The sequence below is a fragment of the Myotis lucifugus genome, unplaced genomic scaffold (genome assembly GCF_000147115.1).
Source record: "Myotis lucifugus unplaced genomic scaffold, Myoluc2.0 scaffold_4, whole genome shotgun sequence".
Classification (NCBI taxonomy): Eukaryota; Metazoa; Chordata; class Mammalia; order Chiroptera; family Vespertilionidae; genus Myotis; species Myotis lucifugus.
In genome coordinates this window covers 8,484,039-8,511,573 of record NW_005871052.1, presented here as the reverse complement: position 1 = coordinate 8,511,573, position 27,535 = coordinate 8,484,039, and the positions used below count along the sequence as shown (strand labels likewise).

Below are 27,535 nucleotides of genomic sequence, written 5' to 3'. Positions count from 1 at the left end.
TTATAACAAGGGGCGGCCCCCCCAAACCCCCTGATTCGGCCCTTTTTTTTGGGTGGAACAGGGGGGTGGTGCCCCCAACTTCCCCCTATTGGCCCTTTCTCTGGAAGGGACAAGGGGGGAACCTCTTCAACCCCCTTGATCGGCCCCTGCTCTGTGTGGTGACAAGGGGGCAACCCCCCCCAACCCCCTTTGATCAGCCCTGCTCTGTGCATGACAGGGGGGGGGGCGCTGCACCCTCCCTATCGACCCTGCCTTGAGTGTGACAGGGGGTGGTGCCCCCAACCCCCCATTCGGCCCTACCCTGAGAATGACTAGGGGTGGCATCGCAACCTCCCGATCCGCCCTGCTCTGTGCATGACAGGGGGCGGCGTCCCAATTCCCCAATCGGCCCTGCTCTGAGCCCGACCAGGGGCTGCACCTAGGGATTGGGCCTGCCCTCTGCCACCCGGGAGCAGGCCTAAGCCAGCAGGTCATTATCTCCCGAGGGGTCCCAGACTGCGAGAGGGCACAGGCCGGGCTGAGGGACCCCCTCTCCCCCCCCCCCCCCGAGTGCACAAATTTTTGTGCACTGGGCCTCTAGTTGTTTATATAAACACTTTAGGCACAGTGAGCCACTATTGTTAGGGAATGGTGAGAAGCCTCTTGAGATTCAAGTTCCAAGATGCCAGTGAAGGCCAACATTTCAAACAGGTCTTTCCAAGTATAGCAGCCTCAGGCCTGATATGTTAACTCTTTTAATTCTTTTCTGCATGGTATTTAAACTGTTTCAGCCATTCCAGAAAGCACATGGGAAGTATTTATCAAAGTTAAGCATATCTATGACCTAGTGCTTCCATTTCTGAATAGGTATCCCAGAGAAGTTCTCACAGAGATCCATGAGGAAGCATTTACAAGGCTGTTCATTGCATGGCAGTGTTATGTGTGGTGGAGTGTAATTAGAAGCAATTTAGGTATTTATCACCAAGGGATAGATAAGAAACAGCAGATGCTTACTGTGGGATATTATGGAGCAAGACTCAACAGAGTAGATGTATGAACTTTATAGCAATGCTTATAGATATTATAAACATAATGTTGAGAGGTTAAGTAGAATATCGAATGTTGATATTCAATTGAAGCCTGCCTTATGCATTGTAGGGTGTTTCACAGCATTTCTGGTCCCTACCCAGTGGATGCTAGTAGCAACTCCCACTACCCCAGTTGTGACAACCAAAAATGTCTCCAGACATTGTCAAACATCTGGAGGTCAAAAAGAACCACCAATCCATTGAAATGGTCATATGCTCTTACCCTTTAGTCTGTTAATATGTGAATTTGTATTGAGTAATTTTCATATTAATTGGTAGTTGCATTGCTGGGATAAACCCTACTTAATCATGATGTATTGCATTTTTAAAAAATTTAATTTTCTGCATCACCTTTTATTCCCTCTATACTCTCTACCACCTCCACCCATCCCCTTCCACCCCTGCCATCACCACACTGTTGTCCAAGTCCATGAGTTCTCCCTCCCACCCATTTTGCTCAATTGCTCCACCTCCGCAACTCACCCTCCACCCCCAGCTGTCTACCTGCTCTCTATCTATGAGTCTGTCTCTATTTTGCTTGGTAGTCAGTTTGTTCATTAAATTCTACATATGCGGCTCTTTGGCCCCGTGGCATGGGCCACGAAGTTTCAATAGCACTGTACGTGCACGCCCACACGTGGTATTTTGTGGAAGAGCCACACTCAAGGGGCCAGTTTGTCGACCTCTGGTCTAGATATACTACCCATTCATCAGTTTATTCCAGGACATCTGAGTTATTTACTAGATTGTTCATATCTGTAGGATTCCTAGGTTGCATGGTAAGTGTTTGTTTAACTTTATAAGAAATAGACAAACTATTTTCCAAAGTTGCTATGCCATTTTGCATTCTGAATTCAAATATAGAGGGTGTCCCCAAAAATGTATACTCAGTTTAACAGCTCAAATTTAAAAATGAAATGTATAATTAATAAACACTGCCTTTATAGTTATTCAAACTGTACATGTACATTTTGGGAGATACCCTATATAAGAGTTCCAGTTGTTCCACATGATTGCCAGCATGTGGTATTCCTAGTATTTTTTTTATTGCAGCCATTCTGTTAGATGTTTAGTGGTATTTCATTATGGTTTTTATTTACATTTCCCTAATGGGTAATGATGTTGAGCATTTTTTATGCACTTATTTTCTATGTGTATAAAATCTTTGATGAAGTGTTTGTTCATGTCTTTTGCCTTTATTTAAGAAGATTTTTGGGGTTTTTTTTTCTGTTTAGTTTCAGGAGTTTTTTATTTATTCTGTTTATAAGTCCTTGGTCAGATATGTGATTTGCACATATTTCTTACAGTCTATATCTTAGTCTTTTATTTACTTAACAGTGTCTTTGTAAAGCATAAATTTTTAATTTTGTTGAAATCCAATTTATAATTATTTTCATTTTATGGTTCATGATTTTAGGTCTTATTTACAAAATCTTTGCCTAATCCAAGGTCATAAAGTTTTATCCTATTTTCCTATAAAAGTTGTGTAGCTTTATTTCTTACTAGAGGCCTGGTTCATGAATTCATGCACAGGTGGGGTCCCTCAGGGTAGCCTGTGGGGATCGGGCCGAAACCCGCAGTCCAACGCTGCCTGCCACTCATGCCTGCTGCTCCCACTCATCCTGGCCCCACTGTACCTGCTGTCAGTCCAGAGGGGGGTGGGGGGGGGCGCCAGGATGCGATAGGCCCTCTGGGCGGGTGGTGGGATGCCCTTGCAGGTGGGGGATCCAGATCCATCCCGCTGATGTTCACGAAGGTTGTTGGGAGCCACCTTGTGGCCATTTTTATATTGTTTCTTCCTTGCAGAGCCTCTAGGGAGGGGAAGTGGCTGAGGTGCCTGAGGCCAACTTCCAAGAGGCCGGTGGCGCTGTCAGGATTGCTGCTGGTGGTGCCGGTCCATCAGTGCCTGGCCCGTTCTCCAAAGATTGGACCTGCGGGACTACTGAGGGAGTGAGTGGCTGCAGCCAGGTTGGGGGGCCACCTAGGCAGGGCAGTCAGCTGAGTGGCACTCCTGCTGTGGGAGCACACTGACCACCAGGGGGCAGCTCGTTTGGTCCTTTGGTCACTTAGGCTTTTATATATATAGACTAGAGGCCTGCTGCACAAAAATTTGTGCACTCAGGGGGGTCCCTCAGCCTGGCCTGTGCCCTCTCACAGTCTGGGACCCCTTGGGGGATGACCACCTGCTGGCTTAGGCCCACTCCCCGGGGAAATTGGGCCTAAGCTGGCAGTCAGACATCCCTCTGGCAGCCCGGGAGCCCTCAGGGGATGCCCACTTGCCAGCAGGGAGCAGGCCTAAGCTGCAGTCGGACATCCTTAGCGCTGCTGAGGAGGCGGGAGAGGCTCCCACCACCACTGCTGTACTGGCAGCCTGGGTGAGTGGCTGATGGCTGTTTGCAGACTGGCTTGTGGCTGATCAGAGCTCTCCCTGTGGGAGCGCACTGACCACCAGGGGGAAGCTCCTGCATTGAGCATCTGCCCCCTGGTGGTCAGTGTGTGTCATAGTGACCAGTCATTCCCAGTCATTCTGCTTTAGGGTCAATTTGCATATTATCATTTTATTATATAGGAGTGCCTGGCCAGCCTGGGTGAGGGGCTGATGGCTGTTTGCAGGCTGGCCAAGCCTCCCAGCGGGGATACTCACCCCATGAGGGTGTGGCCAGCCTGGGTGAGTGGCTGATGGCTGTTTTCAGGCTGGCCACAAACCCGTCAGGGTGGGGGTCCCCCCTGGGGTGCCTGACCAGCCTGGGTGAGGGGCTGAGGGCCGTTTTCAGGCTGGCTAAGCCCCCCAGCGGGGACCCTCACCCCAGTAGTGTGTGGCCAGCCTGGGTGAGTGGCTGATGGCTGTTTGCAGACTGGCCAAGCCCCCCAGTGGGGACCCTCACCCCATGAGGGTGTGGCCATCCTGAGTGAGGGGCTGATGGCTGTTTGCAGGCTGGCCACGGCCCCCAGCCACCCAAGCTCCCAGTGGAGGCTGGCTGGAAGCAGGTATCTGGGATTTATTTGTCTTCTATAATTGAAACTTTGTTGCCATGAGCGGAGGCCACAGTCGGCTCAGGGCAGGTGGGAAGCTTGGCTTCCTCCATCGCCCGGGCAACCAAGCCTCCTGCTTGCTCCAGCTCCATGGCTGCCGGCCACCATCTTGATTGGGTTAATTTGCATAGAGTCACTCTGATTGGCTGGTGGGCGTGGCTTGGGCCATAGCAAAGCTACGGTCAATTAGCATCTTTGTATTTTATTAGTGTAGATATTTAGGTCTATGATCATTTTTTGAGATAATTTTTATAAATGGGGTTAAATAATGTTCAAAGCTCATTGGTTTACATAGGACATAGAGTATCCAGTTGTTCCAGAACCATTTGTTGAAAAACTATTAATTCCACCATTTAATTATCTGGGCACCTTTGTCAAAAATCAAGTGATCAGTTTTGTATGTATGTGTCTATTTTTAGAGATACTCATCTTTTCCAGTAATCTATGTGACTATTCATATACTAATACCACACTCTCTTTTTGTTGTGGTGGTGATGGTGGGTGTAGTGATGGTGCTTGTTATTTTATTGAGATATAATTGACATATAGCATTGTATTAGTTTCAGGTGTACAATACAATAAATCAATATTTGTATCTATTGTAAAATGTTCACAATAAGTCTAGTTAACACCCATCACTATAGATTTTATTAGGAATATTTTTTTCTCATACTGTCTTGACTAATGTAGCTTCATAGCAAGTCTTGAAAGTAGGAAGCATATGCCCTCCAAATTCATTCTTTTTCAAAACAGTTAAGCTATTTTAGATAATTTCTATGTCTATATGTATTTTTATCTCATCACAATGAAAATTTTTCTCTTCTTTTTATTGTATTTACTAGAGGCCTGGTGCATGGATTCATGCACTGGTGGGATCCCTCGGCCTAGCCATCAGGCCGAAACTGGCTCGACGACATCCCTCAAAGGGTCCCAGATTGTGAGAGGGCAGTTCTCGGGTGACACACCCTGGAATAAGACTCCTTCCTCTCTGGTTCTGTGTGCGTCACCCGAGAACCGCAGCTGCCAAGTCACCGCAGCTCAGCAGCTCCTGTGTTGAGCATCTGCCCCCACGAGCATCTGCACGTCATAGCTACTGGTCGGACGGCCAGACAAATAGTTGGCCGATCACTTAGGCTTTTATATGTATAGATATGAGATGATGGATGTTAACTAAACTGTTATAATCATTTCACAATATAAGTAAGTCAAGCCATCATGCTGTTTACCTTAAACATATACAGTAACATATGCCAATTATTTATCTATAAAACTGAAATTTTTTTCAAAAGGAAGAATCAGTTTGCCAAGTTGTATCAAAAAGCAAAAACAAACAAACCAAAAACCCTGTCAGCATTTTGCGTAGTATTGCATTAAATCTGTAGATCATATTTTTTTTATCACATTGGGGAAGTTTCTTTCTATTCCTAGTTTGCTGGTGACTTTATACCATAAATGTGTTTTCTCAAATGCTTATTACTTATTTAAATAATCATATAATTTTTATCCTTTAATCTGTTAATAGGGTGAAATGACTTGAGATAAAACCCTCATGGTGTATCATCATTTTAGTGTAGTAATTTTGCCTATTTTTTAAAAAAATAATTTTTCTTATGCTTATCTTTTTATTATTAAGTTCTGTTCTTTTTAAAAAATGCTTTGTTGTTTATATATTACATACGTCTCCTTTCTCCCCCCTTTGACCTCACCCCAGATGCTCCCACGGCCCAGCACATGCCCTAACTCCCCTATTGTCTGGGTCCATTGGTTATGCTTACATGCATGCATACAAGTCCTTTGGTTGATCTCTCCCCACCCCCCCACCCCTGCCTTCCCTCTCAGGTTTGACAATCTGTTCCATCCTTCTCTGTCTCTGGATCTATTTTTATTCATCGGTTTATGTTGTTCATTATATTTGACAAATGAGTGAGATTATGTGATATATATCTTTCTCCATCTGGCTTATTTCGCTTAGCATAATGCTCTCCAGGTCCATCCATGCTGTTGCAAATGGTAATAATTCCTTCTTTTTTACAGCAGCATAGTGTTCCATTGTGTAGATGTAACACCGTTATTTAATACACTCATGTGCTGATGGGCACTTAGGCTGTTTCCAAATCTTAGCTATTGTAAATTGTGCTGCTATGGATATAGGGGTGCATATATCCTTTCTGATTGGTGTTTCTTATTTTTTGGGATATATCCTAGAAGTGAGATTACTTGGTCAAATGTGAGTTCCATTTTTAATTTTTTGAGGAAACCTCATACTGTATTCCACAGTGCCTACACAGTCTGCATTCCCACCAGCAGTGAACGAGGGTTCCTTTTTGTCCACATCCTCACCAGCATTTGTCATTTGTTGATTTGTTGATGATAGCCATTCTGACAGGTGTGAGATGGTACCTCATTGTCGTTTTGATTTGCATCTCTTGGATGATTAGTGACTTTGAAATGTTTTCATCTGTCTCTCGGCCTTCTGTATGTCCACTTTCAAAAAGTGTACTTAGGTCCTTTGCCCATGTTTTGATTGGATTGTTTATCTTCCTTTTGTTAAGTTGTATGAGTTCCCTATAAGTTTTGGAGAGTAAACCCTTATCAGAGATAACGTTGGCAAATATGTTCTCCCATGCAGTGGGCTTCCTTGTTGTTTGGTTACTGGTATCTTTTGCTTTTTATTTTGATGTAGTTCCATTTGTTTATTTTCTCCTTTGTTTCCATTGTCCTAGGAGTTGTATTGGTAAAGATATTGCTATGACAAATGTCTGATATTTTGCAGCCTATGGATTCTTCTAAAATTTTTGTGGTTTCAGATCCTATCTTTAAATCCATTATCCTGTTTGAGTTTTGTGTGTGTGTGTGTGTGTGTGTGTGTGTGTGTGTGTGTGTGGTGTAAGTTGGTGGTCTAGTTTAATTTTTTTTGCATGTATCTATCCAATTTTCCCAACACCATTTCTTGAAGACTCTGTCTTAACTCCATTGTATGCTCTTGCCTCCTTTGTCAAATATTAATTGGGCATAATGGAGTGGGTTGATTTCTGGGTTCTCTGTTCTGTTCCATTGATCTATATGGTATATGTCTGTTCTTGTGCCAGTACCAGGCTGTTTTGATAGTTGTGGTTTTGTAATATAGTTTAATATCTGGTATTGTGATCCCTCCAACTTTGTTCTTCTTTCTCAAGATTGCTACGGCTATTTGGAGTGTTTTTTTTTATTTGATATGAATTTTTGGAGAGTTTGTTCTAGGTCTGTGAAATACGCCGTTGGGACTAGTATTTTAATGGGGATTGCATTGAATCTATAGATTGCTTTGGGTAGTATGGACATTTGAATGACATCGATTCTACCAATCCAAGAACACAGTATATTCTTCCATTTGTTTACGTCTTCCTCTATGTTTTTTCAATGTCCTGCAGTTTTCTGAGTACAGGTTTTTACCCCTTAGTTAAGATTTCCTAGGAAACCTTAATTTTTTTGTTGCATTAGTGAATGGGATTTTGTTTTTTTAGTTTCTCTTTCTGTGAGTTCATTATTGGTGTATGAAAAAGCCATAGATTTCTGGGTGTTAATTTTGTGTCCTACTACATTGCCAAATTCATTTATTAAATCAAGGAGTTTTTTGATTGAGTCTTTAGGGTTTTCTATGTACAATGTCATGTCATCCATGAATAATGACAGTTTTACTTCTTTTCCAATTTGGATGCCTTTTATTTCTTCTTCTTGTCAGATTGCTATGGCTAGCACTTCCAGTACTATGTCGAACAGGAGTGGTGAAAGTGGGCATCCCTGTCTTGTTTCTGTTCTTAGGGGAAATGGTTTTAGTTTTTGCCCATTGAATATGATGTTGGCTATAGGTTTGTATTATAAGGCTTTTATTAAGTTGAGGTATGTTCCCTCTATTCCCACCTTGCTGAGAGTTTTTATCAAGAAATGATGTTGGATTTTGTTGAATGTTTTTTCTGCATCAATATATAAGATTTTGTGATTTTTGTCTCTCAGTTCGTTTATGTGATATATCATGTTTATTGATTTGCAGATATTATACCAGCCTTGCATCCCTAGAATAAATCCCACTTGGTCAAGATGTATGATCTTTCTAATGTAATGCTGAATCCAATTTTGTAGAATTTGTTGAGAATTTTGGCATCTGTGTTCATCAGGGATATTGGCCTGTAATTCTCTTTCTTTGTAGTTTCTTTATCTGGTTTTGGGATTAGGGTAATTCTGGCTTCATACAAAGAGCTTGGAAGTGTTCCTTCCTCTTGAATTTTTTCGGTAGGTTTTAGGTCTTCTTTAAAAATATATTTTATTGGTTTTTTTATAGAGAGGGAGGGAGAGGGATAGAGAGTTTGAAACATTAATGAGAGAGAAACATTGATCAGCTGCCTCCTGCACACCCCCTCCTGGGGATGTGCCCGCAACAAAGGTACATGCCCTTGACCAGAATCGAACCTGGGACCCTTTAGTCCACAGGCCGACGCTCTATCCACTGAGCCAAACCGGTTAGGGCTTTAAGTCTTCTTTAAATGTTTGGTAAAATTCCCCTGTGAATCCATCAGGCCCAGGGCATTTATTTACTGGAAGTTTTTTGATGACTGCTTCAACTTCCTCCATAGTTATTGGCTTCTTCCTAATTGAGTTTTGGAAGATTGTATCTTTCTAGGAATATGTCCATTTCTTCTACTTGTCCAGTTTGTTGGAATAGAGTTTCATAGTATTTTTTTATAATCCTTTGTATTTCTGTGGGGTAAGTTGTTACTTCACCTCTTTCATTTCTGATTTTGTTCATTTTGGTCTTTTCTCTTTTGTTTTTTGGTGATCCTGGCTAGAGGTTCATCAGTCTTGTTTATCCTTTCAAAGAATCAGCTCTTGGTTTTATTGATTTTTTTATTGTGTTTTTGGTCTCTATGTCATTTATTTCCCCTCTGATGTTTATTTTTCCATCCTTCTGCTCACTCTGGGCTTTTCTTGTTGCTCTTTTTCTAATTCTTTAAGTTGTAGGGTTAGCTAATTTATTACCAGTTTTTCTTGTTTTTTGAGGTAGGCCTGTAAAGCTATGAACTTCCCTCTCAGAACTGCTTTAGATTTTGGATTGTTATATTTTCATTGTCATTTGTTTTTATTTCTTCTTTCATTTCTGGTAACCCAATTATTGTTTAATAATGTGCTATTTAACTTCCAAGTGTTTGAATTATTGTATTGTTTTTATTGTAGTTGATTTCTAAAAGCTTCAGAGTTGGCAGGGTCATGCACCTATGACATGAGGCCATAAGGTATCAAAAGAAGCTTTTATTTCAGGCACCTGGGTGCAGGTAGGCTGAGTCCAACAAAGGAATCAGCAGAGAGTGTAGGGAGGGAAAGGTTTTTATTAACTTTTGCTGCCTGCAAGCCGTTTTGCTGATGTAAGGGTTTGGTCCGTCCTTAGCTCTTCCTGGCGCTAGATTTCCAGTAGCTATCTGCACTATGCCATGGTGAAGATTGCAAGTTTTCTGCAAGATATCTCCTAAGTACAATAAGTTTTCTCTGTCCTGTTTTACTCTCTTTAACCCTTTCAATTTCTAGTGTTATGCCATTGTGATCTCAGAAGATGTTTGATATGATTTCAGTCTTCTTGAATTTGTAGAGACTTTGCCTATGTTCCAATATGTGGTATATCTTTGGAAATGTCCCATGTACACTTGAGAAGAATATATATTTTGTAGCTTTGAGGTGAAATGTTCAAAATATGTCAATTAAGTCCATCTGATCTAGTGAGTCATTTAGGATTGCTGTTTCTTTATTGATTTTTTGTCCAGAGGATTTATCCAGTGATATCGATAGGGTATTAAAGTCCCCTACTATGATTGTATTGCTGTCAATCTCTCCCTTGATATGTTCCAGAACTTTTTTTAAATGTATTTGGGTGCTTCTGCATTGGTTGCATATATGTTTACCAGAGTTATATACTCTTGTTGAATTGCTCCCTTTAGTATTATGAAGTGGCCTTCAATATCTCTTGTTATGGCCTTCACTTTAAGGTCTATTTTGTCAGATATAAGTATTGCTACCTCAGCTTTTTTTTTTTCATTTTTGTTTGCCTTAAGAACATTTTTCCATCCCTTCACTTTCAGTCTGTGAGTCCCTTGTTCTGAGGTGGGTCTCCTATAGAAAGCAGATATGGGTCATGTTTTCTTATCCATTCAGCCACCCTATGTATTTTGATTGGAGCATTTAATCCATTTATATTTAAAGGTATTATTGATAAGTATTTGTTTGTAGACATTTTTATTTTTTGTGCCTGTGTTCCTTCTTCCTTTTCTATTTTTTCTTTTTACAACAGTACCTTTTGCATTTCTTGCATTGCTGGCTTGGTAGTAATAAACTCCCTTAGCCTTTTTTTATTTGCAAAGCTCCTGATTTCCCCTTCAATTTTGAATGATATCCTTGTTGGATAGAGTGTTCTTGGATTCAATCCCTTGCTTTGCTTCACTTTGTATACTTCATTCCATTCCCCTCTGGCCTGATGTGTTTCTGTTGAGAAATAATTTGATAATCTAATGGGAGATCCCTGTAGGTAACTCTCTGTCTCTCTCTTGCAGTGCTTAAGATTTTCTCTTTGTTGTTAATGTTTGCCAATGTAATTATGACGTGTCTTCATGTGGGTCTTTTGGGGTTCATCTTGTTTTGGAATCTCTGTGCTTGTATGACTTTTTTCTTCCTCAAGTCAGGGAAGTTTTCTGTCATTTCTTCAGATAGGTTTTCTAATCCTTGCTCCTCTTCTTGTCCTTCTGGCCTCCCTATTATATGGATGTTGCTTTTTTTCATGTTGTCCCTAAGCTCCCTTAAGCTCTCCACCTGCTTTCTATAATTTTTCCTCCAATTGCTGTTCAAATTGGGTGTGTTTTCCCGCCCTGTCTTCTAGCTCGCTGATGCGGTCCTCCTTTTCTTCTAGTCTACTGTTGAAACCTTCCATTGTGTTTTTTATTGTAACTGTATCATTTTTTATTTCCTCTTGATTCTTACATAAGTTGTTGATTTTCTCATCTAGCCTGTTTAGGAACTGTATGACCCTTACTCTGAATTCTTTTTCTAACATTTTTCATGCCTCCATTTCATTTAGATTTTTTTCTGGCGATTCTTCCTTTTCTTTCCTTGGGGCTTGTTTCTTTGTCTCCCTATTTTTGCTGTCTCTTTCTTGCTCTGGGCTCCCTGCAGGAGGTCCCAGGCATTAAAGCCCCTAGCAGTCCAATGGTCCTGGACCCCTAGCCCAGGAGTTGGGTCTGCCTTGAGCTTCACACTGTTATTGTCTCTCCTCTGAGTTGTACTCCCTTCTCCCATGGTTATGATCCCTCAGTTGTCTGTTTCTTGGGGTTGGCGCATGTGGGTGCATAGTTGCTCTGGTTTGTGACTCTCTGTGAAGGCCAAGAACCCTCTGGCATGCAATTTTCTGTGCAGCCCCAGCTCCTAAGGCAGGATGGTGCCTAGGTCCCTTTGGCAGTGCACTTGCAGCATGGTACTGTGACCTGTTGCTGGGCACACCAGGACCCACCAGCAGTTCTGACCTGGGGTGGGGGTAGAGCATGTGCCGGGTGACAGCTCTGTCTGTGCTGGGTTCAGAGCATGCACAGTTAAAAGGCTCTCTCTATGCTGGGGGCGGAGCCTCTGTCTGTGCTGTTGGCCAAGCACCCACCTATCAATGGCTCTGTATCTGCTGGGTGTGTAGCACACACTGGCCCAAGGCTCCATCATTGCTATACGCACCAGGCTGCCTCTCTGTCTGTACAGGGGTGGGGCAACACTGGTCAGAGGCTCTGTCTCTGCCGGGAGCATAGCAAACACTGGGCTGAGGCTCTGTCTGCACCAGGGGTGGGGTGCACACCAGCCAAAGGCTCTGTCTGTGCTGCTGGCAGAGTGCACTCTTGACAAAGGCTCTGTCTGTGCGGGGGGTGGGGTGATCACCGGGCGAGAGCTCTGTCTTGGTGGGGGTGTAGCATGCACTGGGCTGTGGCTCTGTACTAGGACCAGGGATGGAGCAAGGAGTTGGGTACCCATGGCTTGCACTCACAGCATGGGGACCTGAAGCATGGGATTCTGGGACACTGGGTTTGGGCTTTGGCAAGGAGACACAACTCAGGAGGTCTGTCTGGCGAGCACTCGCTGCAGACATTGGGACCTACATTGTGGTATCACGCTGCTCACTGCTGGAGCATGGTGGTGGTTCCACGTGTGTTATGGCTGGCAAGCAGCTCCCTTCACAGGTCCTGGGGAGCTATGCGAGGTTGGTCTGGGTTTTGGTGTGGCAGCACTCCTGGCCTCCGATACTCCCCTCTACAAGATGGCATGGGTTCCCCACCAAAGCCGAACCAGTCTGGGGGTGCCCGTGGTGGCGGCAGGGACTCTGCATCTAGGAGAGCCTGATCTTCCAGTTCCTGGGACTCCTGAGATATCTATCTGTTCCTCATTCATTCACACACATACCGCACATGTCTACACATGCTCTTCTCACCCCTTTACTCACTCACACTCTCTCCCTCTTTATTTATATTTTTTCTAGTTTATTTTCATCTGTGGGGCTTGCCTATTTAGTATTTATTTTAAATAATACTTTTTAAGTCTGTTGATTTTTTGTATCTATCAATTTGTATTGCCTATTATTTCTCTTAGGTTTTGTTTATGTATCAGATAATCTTTGTATGAGTTTTAAACAATGTATAAGAAAATTTGTAGAGGTTTATTTTAAACTTAGAAATAATTTCAAACTTACAGGAAAGTTGTAAAGTAAGAAAAGTACAAAAAACATTCATATACCATTTGCCCAGATTCACCTATTGTTAACATAACATTTCACTGCTTTTACATTATAATTTGAATATGCTCTCCTTCATTCTCTTTTCTCTTTCCTCTTCCCACCTCTCTATATGTATATGTACATGTACATACTTCCACTCATATATTTTTTCTTAGCCATCTGTTTAATTTGAATACATTATGACCTCTTTACCCCTAAATACTCCAAGGTGTATTTCCTAAGGAATATTCTGTAGAGACAGTTGGAGCCTCTGGATGATATGATTTCTTTAACAGAAATTGTTATATTTTTCTAGCTTTTCTGGCTAAGATTTATCTAAAAAATTTAGTCTGCCATTGCCAGAAATTTCTAAAGTTTTATTGCTGTTGTGTATTTTCCTATTGTGAGGGCCAGTCTCTCCTCATTACCCTTCTTTTATAGAATTTCTTTACTATTGCTATTTATTTATTTTCTATATGAAATTTTACAATAAGTTTTTCTTGTTTCTAAATAATTCATTTTTTATTATTAAATTATGAATTAATTTTGGAAGATTGATATTATCATGTTAATATTCCTACATAACAACAGGGTCTGTTTTTCCATTTCTCCAAAACTTCTTTTGGAATCCTCAGCAGTCTTTTACTTTCTCCTCGTTTTTCTTCTGCTCACAGCAAGATGGATTCTGGATATACTCTGAGTACTGTAACAACCATCTGGACGCCTGCATGGAGCTCTCCAAACTGATGAAGGACAGCCGCTATCAGCACTTCTTTGAGGCCTGTCGCCTCTTGCAGCAGATGATTGACATAGCTATTGATGGTTTCCTTCTCACTCCAGTCCAGAAAATCTGCAAGTATCCCTTACAGTTGGCTGAGCTCCTCAAGTATACTGCCCAGGACCATAGGTAAGGGATTAATGAAGGCAAGAGTGAAGGAGAGAGCCTCCTCTACATGTTGGTTCTTACTGAGTATGTATGTTGTTTTTCCTTGTCTGAGCTTCTGTTAGCTTCTTTGCACAATGGGATGATGACATATTCTTGCTTACCTCACAAGGCTATTATGTGTATAAAGTAAGGGAAGGCTTATGAGAGTTGCTTATAAAGTTGTAAATCAAGTTTCCTTGCATTATAGTGTCTCTGTTACTGGTTTTTAAGAGCTTGTTTATGACTAAAGATGTTAACCATTTCTCATGTGTTGCAAATGAAATACCATGTTTTTTGTTACTATTTTATTCTGGTGTTTTACTTTTTGGTTGTATCAAACTTGTGTATTAAATATGATCATGTTCTGTTTTTAAAAAGTTGTAAGTCAGTATGCACAAAAAATCATTATGCATCATCATTATTGTACAACTTAAACCCTGCCTTCAGGGAGCCTACAGTCTGGTCCTTAGTCCTGAGTTTAGCCAAGTAATTCAACACAGATGGAGTAATTGTTCAACTGTTATTTTCTATTCTGCTTAATAGATTTAAATATTTTGGTAATAGCCTGCCCAACTATACCGATCTTACATTTATTCTGCAAGGCTAACTCCTTAGTTTTCTTTATCTTTTCTATCCTGCTCTGCCTCATTCCAACTGTACTTTCCCATTAGATCCTGAACATACTGGGGGAAAATAGACTTGAAACTTCCCCTGAAGTTTTTTTTCAAAGTTTTTTTAATATTTTCAAGAAAACCAACTCAAAATGGACCAAGGAGTTTATCTCTCAGAATGGAAATGGCATCCCTAACCCCTTACCAGTAAGGTATATGCTGGGAGTCATCTCCAACAATGGGGATGATCTAAAGTGAACCATCCCCCACTCTCCCACTCTTTCAAGTGTTTTACTTCATGAACTAGAGTCCTCAGCTTGTTTCTAGACCGCCTTTAATTGGTATTAGGTCCCTGACCTTAGACCAGTTGGCCCAACTCTCTGCTTTCTTTCTGATTGAACACTCCAAGTAGAAAGAAGGCCTTTGCCCAATTGTTTTAGCTTCCTATCTGATTTGTATTAGGCCTGGTTTCTACTTTTATTTGGCTCCATTGCCTAGGTTCCTTGGATCTGATTTCTAGACCTAGTTGCATAAGGCCATGGGTGTTGGCCAGTTGGTTTTGTTTATGTCAAACTGCTAGGTCAATCCATGCGTTTATTTTTAAGTTGATGTTTTTCTAAGCAAATCATGGGTCATGTGCTTCAGTAGTTTTGGAGCCCTGAACAGATTTCAGATACGAATCCAAATACAGTGACACTGGACTCTCCCTTTGTGTGAGTAACACCACCAGTAGTAATTCTGCCTTCCATGCTCTGTTGGCTATGAGGGAGGCAGGTAGAGAGAAGGACCTTGCAAAGGAGGATTCTTCTCTCTCCTCCTTCAGTCTGTTTGCTAGTTTGGGAATGATGGGAATATTCATTAGATATGAAATTTGGAGGTGACTAAATCTCATTTAAAAAGATTTAATACAACTCATTGTCAGAACTGAATGCCAAGTTTTCTAAGGACACAGTTTCTTGTGAGAGCTAACATAGGACACTGAAGAACCCCCACTAAAATTAAGATATTTTGAAAATAAGAATGGACAATATTTATGGCACTTATAATGGAAAGACCCTTAAAGGAACGTATACTGGTCAGATTTCCTCCTTCTATAGCTGGAGAGACTGAGGCCCAGACAGTGAAATTACAAAGAGCAAGTCCTTAGAAAAACAGGGACACAAATTTTGGACAGTGGTCTGAGAACTTAGCTTTTTTTTTTTTTAACTGTAAGTTGTTTTTTGTTTTGTTTTTTTAAAAACCTCACTCGAAGATATGTTTATTGACTTGAGAGAGAAACATTAATGTGAGAGAGAAACCTCGATCAGTTGCTTCCCATACACGCCCCAACCTGGAATTGAACCTGAAACCTAGGTATGTGCCCAGACCTGGAATCAAACCCACAACCTTTTGGTGTACAGGATGGTGCTCCAACCAGCTGAGCCACCTATCCAGGATTGGGAACCTAACTTTTTAAACCTTTTTAAAGAGCTCTCCAAGTGATTCCATGCCCAAGAAGGTTTGTCAGCCATTGTATTAGCCCATCTGCAAGGTGTCTTCCGGTTCTGTTAACTTGTGATATCATGAGCCTAAATGCCATTCACAGTTATACTTCATGGTGTTAAATGACCAGAAGCAGCCACTATTGTACCTAAATCTCAGTGGAGCAGCCTCCAGACCAATAGTTTTAAAACCGGTATATTCAAATAGTGGTTCTCAGATGTTTTTATATCACAGTTCATTTCCTACCTAATCCTGAGTATCTGTTCCATGGAACCTAGCAGAAGACTCTAAAAACCATACTTGGGGATGGATGATTTCAACTAGGTAAATTATATGTTACATAATTGCTTTTAAGAGCTCAGAAAGACCATGTTCAAAGCACAGCAAAAAGCTATGTTAGTTTCTTAGGTCAAAGCAACCTCAGGGCCTTTTGAGTTTAATGGGAACCAATAAGATAGGTCATCTGCCTGGGATTTGCCATTCCTGTGTTACTTCACCTCGTAACTGGAACCCCTGCCTCAAGGCCTCCTTTCCCTTTGGGTCCCTGGTCTCCTGTCCTTCTATCCCCTGGGATCAAGAGTGCTGAGAGAATGTCTCAGAGAGTGACAGGCTACATCAATCCCTATTTTCCTTCAGCATGCCCTATTGGGCCCAGCACTATACCCAGATCACAGACTACCCCTTTCAGCAGGTTCAGCAAGCTGCATCAAGATGGCAGCTCCTGTGATGCATGTCAGAGTAGCTTGGATTGGAAGGCAATTAGAAGTTGCTGCCAGCTTAAAAGCTTAGTGTGATAGGTGTTAAGATAGGTGGGTCTGAAATGCAGGCAGTCAGGGTGGCTGCTGAGGTAGAAGATTAGATGGATGGACAGTGATAAATGGAGAACAATACTACCTTTGCTTACAGAAGGGTGACATGTCCCCATCCTGCCACCCAACCTTCCTTAAGCTGACAAGAGGGCATTTAGCTGATGTATCTGGAGTAATACAATCTTGCTTCAGTCAATCTCTTCATTAGGGACCTGGGCCCAGACCTCATCTGGAGTCCTCGGGACTCTGAGCAGGATTCAGACTGGACCACACTACTAAAGCTAAAGGGGCAAGTTAGAGATGGGAATATTTCCTCTATAACCATTGTGAGAAAAGCACCCAGGTAACAATAGCAAAGGTTGACTGACAGTATTGCACAGTGGCAGGGATTAATTCATGGCTGAGCGGGGCATGAAGTAATAAGCATTTTCATGCCAGTGCTGTCCAGTATAACTTTCTATAGTAATGTATAGGCTCTATATCTATGCTGTCCAATATTGTAACCACTGGCCATATATGGCTACTGAATACTGAGAAATGTAGCTGATAAAACTTAGGAACAAAAAAATTATTTTACTTAAATGTAGCTAGTGGCTACCTTATTGGGCAGTATAGCTCTGCTTTACCTTCCAGAAAGTAGCTTAAGGCATTTTCCCGATGCTTTCAAATCAGATAGAGGAATGGCCCAAAGAACAGAGGTTCTTGTTTATGTTAACAGCTTCTACTCTACACTGTAACCACCCCTTCTATCATCACCCTATTCTGCTTCTAAATATCAGGCTCAGATAGTAGTGCCAGAGAATAACTTTGGCAATGTTACAGAGCCCAATAGATCCCCCATAGGCTGTAGGATCTATTGTAAAAGGATGAAATGTAACATGAACAAATGTAAAGATTTGCAGTTTTTTTTAATAAATCAACAGTTAAACTATAGATTGAGAGACATGCAGCTTCCAGACAGCATATTTCAAAGAGACTTAGGAAACATTAGTCAGCCATAAGCTCAATATGAGTCAACAGTAGGATCCAGAAGAAAAACTGATAATAGCTAACATTCATAAAGATTCAGGATAAAGAAGAGCTTATTTTTTAACAGAGTTTTCTTGAGACAAAATAAACTGGTTAGGAGGCATAGTAAGTATTTTGTCACTGGAAGTGATTAAATACAGTAATATTTGAAGACTGAGGTCTGGCAGTTGTACAGAAAACAAACTGGAGTAAAGGAGTAAAATAGTTTACATGGATGATTAAACCCTCAATAAATCCTAAGGTAATTCTCCTCATTTTGTGGGAAACTGAGTCACTGAGAGGGTGAATGAAACTTGCCAAAGGCCAAACTACTAGTCAGTGACAAAACTAGGATTTGAGCCCAAAGAGTCTGGTTTCAGTCTCTGTTCTAACCACTGTTTTATGTATTATCTCTATATTGTTCAGGAGGATGTTACTTCACAGTGATTTGGGGCAGAGTTCCCTAGAAATAGGTGATAGAAGAAATGGTAAAGTTGTCTGCATGTGCAAAGATCCCTTCTTGGTTTTTAGCTGGTTGTATCAGATAGGACACAAAAATAATGGTGTAGAAAAGATATGGGTCTATTTTTTATCTTATGAAAAAGATGTCTGCAGGGAGGTAATCTATGGCTGCCATAGTCATCAGAGACTTGGACTTTCTCCAACTTTCTCTTATCCTATCTCTAGGAGTCTGGACCTTATCCTTATGGTCCAAGATGACTGCTAGAACTTCAGCCATCAAATCTATATTCTAAGTATCATGATTAAGTAAGGGCTAAAGAATGGTATGCCAATTTCCTTAAAAGAGGTTTCTCAAAAAATTATTCTCCACACTTTTATTTACATATCATTTGACATAATTTAGTCACATAGTCACCACTTACTGTAAAAAATGATAGGTAATGTAGTCTCCATGTGACATGGCTTCTATCTGAAAACCAGGGTTCTGTTATACTAATTAGGAAGAAGAAAATGGATGTTAGGGTTGGCATGTAGCAAATTGGTTCTCTGGCACATTGAGTCATTCAACTTGTACTTTTGTGTCTTCGCAGTGACTACAGGTATGTGGCAGCTGCTTTGGCTGTCATGAGAAATGTGACTCAACAGATCAATGAACGCAAGCGGCGTTTGGAGAATATTGACAAGATTGCCCAGTGGCAGGCCTCTGTCCTAGACTGGGAGGTAGGATCCTTACCAACAGGGATATTGGGAATTCTGAACAGCTTAGCCAGAACTGCACATAGCCATGGATGGGTGAAGAGGAATTAGATTTGAAGAGCAGCAGGAAGGATTTAGATGAGAGCCAAAGCAAAATGTCATGCTAATGAGAGGTATCATGTACTTGAATAGCTTTCTAAGAAGGTTGGATAAATCTTTGTAACAGTGCTTCATTAAGAAAGGAAAGGTTCATCATTTTTCTTATTGCCAGGAAACGATTGGGTTGACTAATCGTTCAAATCTCTTTCAAGTCCTGGAATTTCATCACCACCAGATGAATACTTGGCTGAAGAGATCTATATCCTAATTTACTCCCAAACACAGAATACAAGGTTGGTTCTCTGGTATAGGCCAGCCAACATACTTATTTTCCTCTTGTTAGGATCACCTCACCATGACATATCTATTAGGTCTACCCAAGCCTGCACACTTCAGGCCCTGACTATCATCCCTGCTAAATTGACAGACCAAATTCTGTTTTTTTTTTGTCATATGCTTATAAAAATAATACCTCACAACCCCATTCCATTGGACATAGATACAACCTCTAAGTAATAATCAATACTTCAGAGCAGCTTAGGGGAACAGCATAGAAAATGACCTGTTCCAAGGACTGTAGTTTCTGGAGAATTTGAATTCCTAATTTTTCTGATGCTGATATTTGGTTTAGCTATCACTTTACCACCCTTTACACGAATTAGATCCACTTGAAAGGAAGGGAGAAGGAACATATCCCCGACACCTTCTTTTTAATCTTTTTTTTTGAGATTTTTTTACCAGGAACCCAAGTTTAGAGCTCATGTTTGGGAACATGATTGTGATTTCCTCCTCATGGAACCCTTCCCCTCACATCCTGGTTGTGTAATACCCAAGGACCTATTGCAGTTTACCATCGGGTGATTTAATCCAAAGAAGTTGGAGGATACACAAAGCCCCAACATGATGGAGGCAGCAAGAGCATCTGTTTAAAAGCTAAACTGGCTTGATGAGGCATGTTCCTGGGACCAGGAGACCAAATCTGGTGCTGGATGGATTTGTTATTTCTCTGCCCTCTTGTCAGTAGGCAGCATTGAAAATAAACTGTATGAAAATAAACCCTACATCAGACAATCAGCCTGTAATCAGAATGGTGTGCTGAGAATTGAGATGAGTGAGATGTGCTTTTGCCTATCCGGGGGTGAAGTGGGGACAAATACATTCTAGGAAGAGGAAATAGTGTGAGCAAAATTCTGGAGGAATGGAAGAGAACAAAAGGCCTGTGGGGAAGGGGTCAGTGGAAAAAGATTGCACTTTGGGGACAAGGTGAGAGCTCTGAATTCTGAGAGAGCTCTTTCCTTCACATGGAATGATTTGACATGGCCACTTTCAAGCAGCCATATAAGGTGAGCCATACAGGAACCATTATATTATTCCAAATGTCCAAATAAGGAAACAGATTGAGAGTGGTTAACATATTTCTCATAGGCACAGGTAAATTGGTAGCAGCAGTGGGTCTAGAACCCAAGCCTTCTGAGATTCTCACCTCAGAAAACTTCCAGGACACCTGGTTGTTCCTTTAAGGAATCATTATTCTATTGTTGTTCAGTGGTTAGAACATGGAATTTGGAGGGAGTCTGACCTGGATTCAGCCACTTTAGGACAATTACTTCCAATTTCTCTGACCTTGATTGTGGGATATTAACAGTATATTTCTTATTATGTTGTGAGTATGAATAGGAGTATGTATGTAGCACAGGATATAGGGCACACAGTAATACTCAATAGAATAACTTTCACTTATATAGAGCTTATAATATGATATGTACTTTCCTAACAACTTCATATATGTTGATTTATATAATCTTCACAACAGTCAAATGAGGTTGGTACTGCTAGTATCCTCATTTTTAAAATGAGAAAACTGAGGCACAGAGAGGACATGTGAATTGCCCGACATCAACTGTCAACCACCTTGATGAGCATAAGGAGTATTTTTTCAAGGTTTTATTTGTTTTTATTTGCTTGGTGGAGTTACATGTGATAAGTAGTACTTAGAATAGAATTTGTCTACTTACTGATACGGTGGGTGGACCAGATGACACTGAGTAGTCCTAGTCCTTGTACAATCATTCTCAGTTTAGTAAGTGGTGCATCTAAAAGTAATCTTGGCCATTCTTGTATGGCATTGGCCCCTTTTATAGATTTCTTTCACTTCATATATATTCAAAATAGATGGTGACACATCTTCCTGTCATACCTCAGATGGAACATGGCAGACTGGTACCACTCTCACCTTTCCATTCCTTCAAAGGAAAGGCCTGTATAGTTCCCTCATTCTGAGGACTTCCTCTCCCAGATCTGGGCCTCCAGAAGTTCTGTGCTATTATGTGGGCTCCCAAAGAAGGAGTGTTATCTAAGTTTTAAGGTATCCCTGGGTTGGAGTCTAGAGTCACAGTAATATCTCTGAGCTTTCTTTCTGAGGTTGTATTATTAGAAAATATTCCCGCTGAGCGCCACTTTTCCTTTCCATCCCTTAGACTGGGAAAAAAATGGTATGCTTGAGAATATAATATCCAGCTACCCCTCTCTTTGGCCCAGTGCTGTTTGCCTCTGATTATTTCTGGGGTGATGCAGCAGCCATCATTTCTAACTGACTTCAAGCTTTGAGTACCAGGGCTAGGAACTTAGACATCATCCTCAGATACCTCATTTAACAGCTGGGAAAGCTGAGACCCAGAGAAAGGAAGGTACTGACTCTCCAGTAATTTTGGCCTGGATACAGCATAATGTAATGGTAAGAGTGAGCACATTCTCCGGAGCCATAGAATTGAGGTTTGGTTGTAGATCTGTAGCTAACTAGCTGGATAAACTTGGCTGATCACTTGACCTCTCTGTAACTCAAACTATAAAATGAGAGCAAGAATATCTATCTCTCAGGGCAACTGTGAGTGTTAGAAGAGATAAAGTGTAACACAATGTTTGACCAATATAGGTGCTCAGTAAGTATTAATCCTGGGCACTGCTCTTTGTCCCCATCTGCACATAGGCCCAGGAACACACATCCTGGTGCCCATGGCTTTGATTTTGTCTGCCTTGTGTCCCATGAGTTCCAAGCACATCTCTATTAGTCTTATCTACTGAAGATGTAAGATCCTTGAAAATAGGTGCCAAGTCTAACTTAGCATCTGACAGACCTACCACATACCTCTGACCTAGCAGAATTACCATTAAAAAAGGAGCCTTTAGAGACTATAGAATTGAAGAATTAGGAAGCAGGTGTCTTGGTGCTTTTTTGTGGGTCTGACTCTACATAACAAGGAGGAGGAGTTGTTTCCAACTCTCTGGATAATAAATCAAGGAAGCATGTGGTCATAAAGTTTCCTATTTAATCAATATATTTTAATAACTTATTAGGGGAAGAAAAACACTATTGTAAGAGGGTGAGTGGTTTCTCTTTTCCTTTATTATCATCTCCTTCTTGCTCTCCCCTGTCCCCTTTTTCTCATCCAAAAAACAGAGAGACTTATACCACCTATTCAGACTTACCCTTCAGATACAGGAAAGCATCTAAAAGACAAATGCTGGGATGAAATACTGTGGCAGAGAGAGATTCATAGAGAAAAAGAGGCCAAATTAGAGAATGAACTTCATGGCAGCTGGTGCCCCTAGGGCCAGAGGGCAATTGACTATAGTAGTTCTAGATGGCCCAGGGCTCATATGGCCTCAGGGTGAATAAGAGTATTAGTCTTTCCAGATCCAGCTCATGGAGCCTTTCAAGGATTCTCAGGAGTCCCTCCCTTCATCCCTCCTTTCCCACCAGTCCTTTCTGTTCTACTCCTGCCCAGATTATGCATAGCCCTAGGTGCCTCCAGGCAGGTGATGGGTCCATCACTCCTGCCTGGCTGCCTCTCACTGTCACATGTCCTTCCCAGGGTGAGGACATCCTAGACAGGAGCTCGGAGCTGATCTACACTGGGGAGATGGCCTGGATCTACCAGCCCTATGGCCGCAACCAACAGCGGGTCTTCTTCCTGTTTGACCACCAGATGGTCCTCTGCAAGAAGGTAATCACACCCTCTTCTTCCTTGAGGAATATGGGCACTTCAGGGGGCACCAGTCTCTCCCTCTTTATCATCCCCAAACTCTCAATAAAGTGAGCTAAAACTTATGGGTCAAAAGCAGACAAGAGATTGACAGCAATTCCATATCGGGATCACTGGTATGGCATGAATATTGTAAGTAAAGCTGGCTTTTGGGCAGTGAAACTCTGAAGATAGGATATTTTTGTCTTGGTATCATTTTTACTGTTTACCCTCCTGTCCCTGGTGATCCTTCTCCACTACTTCCACCCAGAGATGATAGCCTACTGGTTTACACTAGGCATTAAAAATATTTAAATATTTCTATCCCAGTTGGTGAATAGTGGCTTCCCTGAGCAAATTCACCCTATTTCCACTCCAATGGCTCTAGCCATCTGGACCCTCCCTGCCCCAAGAAACAACAAGGGTCCTCCTACCTTTCCCTGACAGGTATGTACTTTTGTGGTACAGGAATTTCCCCTGTGCCCTTACTTATTTTCTACATAAGTTGTATCACTTTCCTATAACTCTTCACTATGCTTTTCTCCACCCTCCATTCTCTGTAATCCTTTTGATGAGATGTCTTACTCTTGTCATTGACCTCTGGCTGACTCAATGTGAGTGTTGGTTTCGTGGTCTCCAATCCTTGGCAGGTAGGATGATGGCATATGTTCTCAGACTGATGGATATACTGTTCCCCTCTTCCAAAGGTATACTGTTCCCCTCAATTTCTCTCTCAGCATAGGGATTTCAGACCACTTTTGGCTCCAGGGAGTGGTTGGGAAAAATTTTGGACCAGGGAAAATAAAAGAGAAGGGAAAAACCAAAGAATGCTTAGAGTGACTTTCTAAATTTGTTGTCCTACCCTTGGCTCTGACTCCATCATCCAGTCCCTTTGTTCTTAACCTTATCCAGTAGTAAATGCATCTGAAGAGGAATGGTGAGTCTTGAGATACCTAGATTAAAATTGTAATTTTTTCCAGCCTGAGACATGAGCTACACATTTGTTTTTAAGCACCCTGTTCTCTGTGTGTGCCACATGTTTCATTAAAACTTTGTCCATAACCCTAACTGGTTTGTCTCAGTGGATAGAGTGTTGGCCTGCGGACTGGGGGGGTCCCAGGTTCGATTCCAGTCAAGGGTATGTACCTTGGTTGCGGGCACATCCCCAGTGGGGGGTGTACAGGAGGCAGCTGATCGATGTTTCTCTCTCATCGATGTTTCTAACTCTCTATCCCTCTCCCTTCCTCTATGTAAAAAAATAAAATATATGTAATAAACAAACAAACAAAACTTTGTCCATATGCCTTTGACAGTGGATTGAGAGAACAAATTGAGTTTTGAGTCAAAGTGCCTCAGTGTTGGAGATAAGCTTTGAATGCCAGCTCCGGAACCAATAGCGGATTGGTTAATGGATACAATTATCTTGGTCTGTAGCTGACTCTGGAAGACGGAACTTTTATGACTATAGAACTTGGCCAAATACCAGGCCTCTTCTTAGCTCCCCCCCCCCCAATTCTTCCTAGGACATCTATCAGCTCAGGAGACGGAATTGTTGAGGATTAACTCAAGATTTATTGCAAAAACTTACCCATTTTGCAAATTATTATGCAAAATCTTTCCCATAGTGTACATTGGAAATTGGGATTACCCGTGCCACTAAGAACAGCTTTAAAAATGTGTAGCTTGATTTAGAGGATGCGTGTATCTATATACACATATATATGTATATGTTTATGAATTAAATGGCCATTATAGTAGATGTGAAGATACCAGTGACTTCTAATTATGTGATCTGTTCTTTAACTTTTGCTGTCCTCATTCTTTTCTTGTCGCTTTTCTTTTGAAAAATATAGATAAGATCATTTGTTCTCTTTTTTTCCTGTCCTCTATGATGGCTGGCTCTGCTCCTCTTAATCTCATTGCCCTGATATTTTAGTTATGCATGTGTATTGTTATTTTTTCTGACATAGCTATACTGGAAATTATTTTGCTGCTTTTGGGGATTTTTCCCCTTTTCTCCATTTTGCCCTTTCACTTTTTAGTGGGAAAGGGAGGAGAACCCATTTCTCCTCTCCTCAGTCATTTATCTACTAAATTTCCTACAGCCCTGAAGTTGCCCAAACAGACTTTGTCTTGTATCTTCTGTCAATAGTGCTAGTCTGGATGTGCTCTGTTGTCTCCTGTGTCATGATTACTTGATATTTATGTTGTTTTTGTCATATATAGAATTCAATGATGCTAGAGAAGGGACTTCTTTTGTTCAAGTAACTCTCTGAATTTGGGCCATTTCTTCTTGCACTGATTGGCCCGACTTGGAGGATGAGCCATTCAGGACAACTAGAAATGCAAACATAGCAACAGAAATGGGGATAGAGAGAAAGAAAATGAGGAGCCAGAACAACTGGGTCCTAGACTCTACTGTCTCTTACTAATTAGTCTAACCTTGGGCAGTGTTTTAACTGTAAATAATTATTTTTCCTCAGTGTCAAAGCAGGTACATGATAAAAATTTATCTCAGGAGGTTTTGAGAAGAACCCTCTAAGTTAGTAGGAAGCAGTGAAGTTTACTCTTAAGAGCATGGATTCTAGGTCCAGATAGGAGGGAATCAATTTCTTTTTTTTCCATGAGCTGCATGACCTTGGACAAATTATCTGTGCCTATTATTATCCCTTCATTTGCAAAATGAGAATCATAATCATGTCTACATAGAAGGGAAGTAGGGAAGGTCAAATGATACAAAATAATTGCAGTGAGTGGCACATAGTAAGTACATAGTAAATACTAGCCATTGTATATTTAGTGTTACTAATCATTTATTCAGCAAATTTTTATTGGGAGGCAGTATCCAGAAGGTTGAACAATCATAGATTCTAGAGCCAGATAGCCTGGATTCAAGGTACAGCTCTTCCATTTAGTATTTTTTTTCTGGACAAGTTTCTTAACTGCTCTATGTTTAGAGTTCCTCATAAAATGGGATTACAACAGTACCTTCCTTGTAGAATTGTTGTGAGGATTATTTAAGTTAATAAACGCAAAAGCATTTAGCTACTGAGTAATGCATAAAGAAAATATGGTATGCGAAATGGAATATTACTAAGCCTGAAAATAGAAGAAACTCTTGCCATTTGCAACAATATGGATGAACCTGGAGGGCATTATGCTAAATAAAATAAGACAGAGAAAGACAAATACCATATGATCTAACTTATATATGCAATTTAAAGCATTTGAACTCATAAAACAGCGAGTAGAATGGTTGTTGATGGGCTGGTGAGGTGGAGGAAATAGGGAGATATTGGTCAAAGGATAAAAACTTTCAGTTATACCAGATGAATAAGTTCTCGAGAGCTAATGTACCAGCATGGTGATCATAGTGATACTGCGTTGTATTCTTAAACTTTACTAAGAAAGTAGAACTTAAGTTTTCTCATCACAAAAAAATGGTGATGCATATGTTAATTAGCTTGATTGTGGTAATTACTTCACAGTGCATACCTTAAATATATACCTCAATAAAGCTGGAGAAAAAGGCAAAACACTTAGAATAGAATTGGCACATAAATTATGCTGTGTTCACTGTTGCATTATTATTATTATTTTGTTATTAATAAGTATGTACTCTTGATGCTGAAATGAAATAATGAGAAAAATAAATCCAGTCCCAGTCCCTGTGCCTTCCCCAGGATCTGGAGAGAAAACCAGAGTGACTCAGGCTAGGGGGGTAATAACCATCTAAAGAGGCAGAGAGGACCTTATTGACAGTCAGACTACAATTCTGAACAGTTGCATTCCCCAGATTACATTATCTCTCATTTGTACAAAATGTCCTACAGTATTTTACTAAACCTAACGAAAACTCAGTGAGTCCAAATTCAAATAGCTCCCATCTGTTTCAATTATGCAATGTCAGGGTTGGGGATAGATTCCTTGCTAGAGCCATGGTTAGGGCCAGGATGCTTGTCTGCAGACATCTGGGGCTCTCCTGGAGAAGTAAAACTTCCTTAATATCCTCCATCTCATATTACTGAAAGGGAAAAGGAGGAAAGGTGATATACTATTGGAAACAACCCTATTTAGGCAGGGAACTTGTGGCAACCCAGATAGCATCTCTGAGCACTTATTTCACCGTGTCCCAATGAAAACACTCAGTCAACCATTAACAAATGGCATGTAACAGCCTGTTTCCGATAGGACCATAGGCAACCAGGGTTCAGAGAGGTTGTCTCTTTGTTATGAGCAGAAAAACCTCTGAGGCTTTGTCAACTGTCTTTCCTAGGACAACTGCTGAGTGAGACAAGACAAGGGTGGTGCTATGCTTGGCACAGGTTAAATGAACAGACAAAACTAAAAGCTGTGAAACAGAACAAATGTAGCTCAACAATGTGGTAGCTGAGTGTCAATTGTGTAAGGGTGTATAGTCTGTGCTAGCATTCACAAAAGGGAAAACACAGTGAGGAGCTAGAGGGTACAGTCAGAGAAAACTTCTTTAGGGGAGGAAGAATGTGTGAATTTGACTTTAAAGGCTGGTTGTATTAAATAGGAAGCATCACTGGGGCAAGG

The 27,535-nt window shown here is 41.2% G+C and overlaps 1 protein-coding gene across 2 annotated transcripts in view; it reads left to right on the top strand.

The window, feature by feature from the left end:
- ARHGEF9 (Cdc42 guanine nucleotide exchange factor 9) overlaps nucleotides 1-27,535 on the top strand; it is a 176,455-nt gene that overhangs the window by 89,727 nt on the left and 59,193 nt on the right. For both annotated transcript variants that reach the window (XM_023763710.1, XM_014465330.2), the window contains 3 exons: nucleotides 13,536-13,768; nucleotides 18,749-18,878; nucleotides 22,826-22,957. In XM_023763710.1, the coding sequence (XP_023619478.1) occupies nucleotides 13,536-13,768; nucleotides 18,749-18,878; nucleotides 22,826-22,957 (495 nt within the window). The remainder of the gene's footprint in view (nucleotides 1-13,535; nucleotides 13,769-18,748; nucleotides 18,879-22,825; nucleotides 22,958-27,535) is intronic.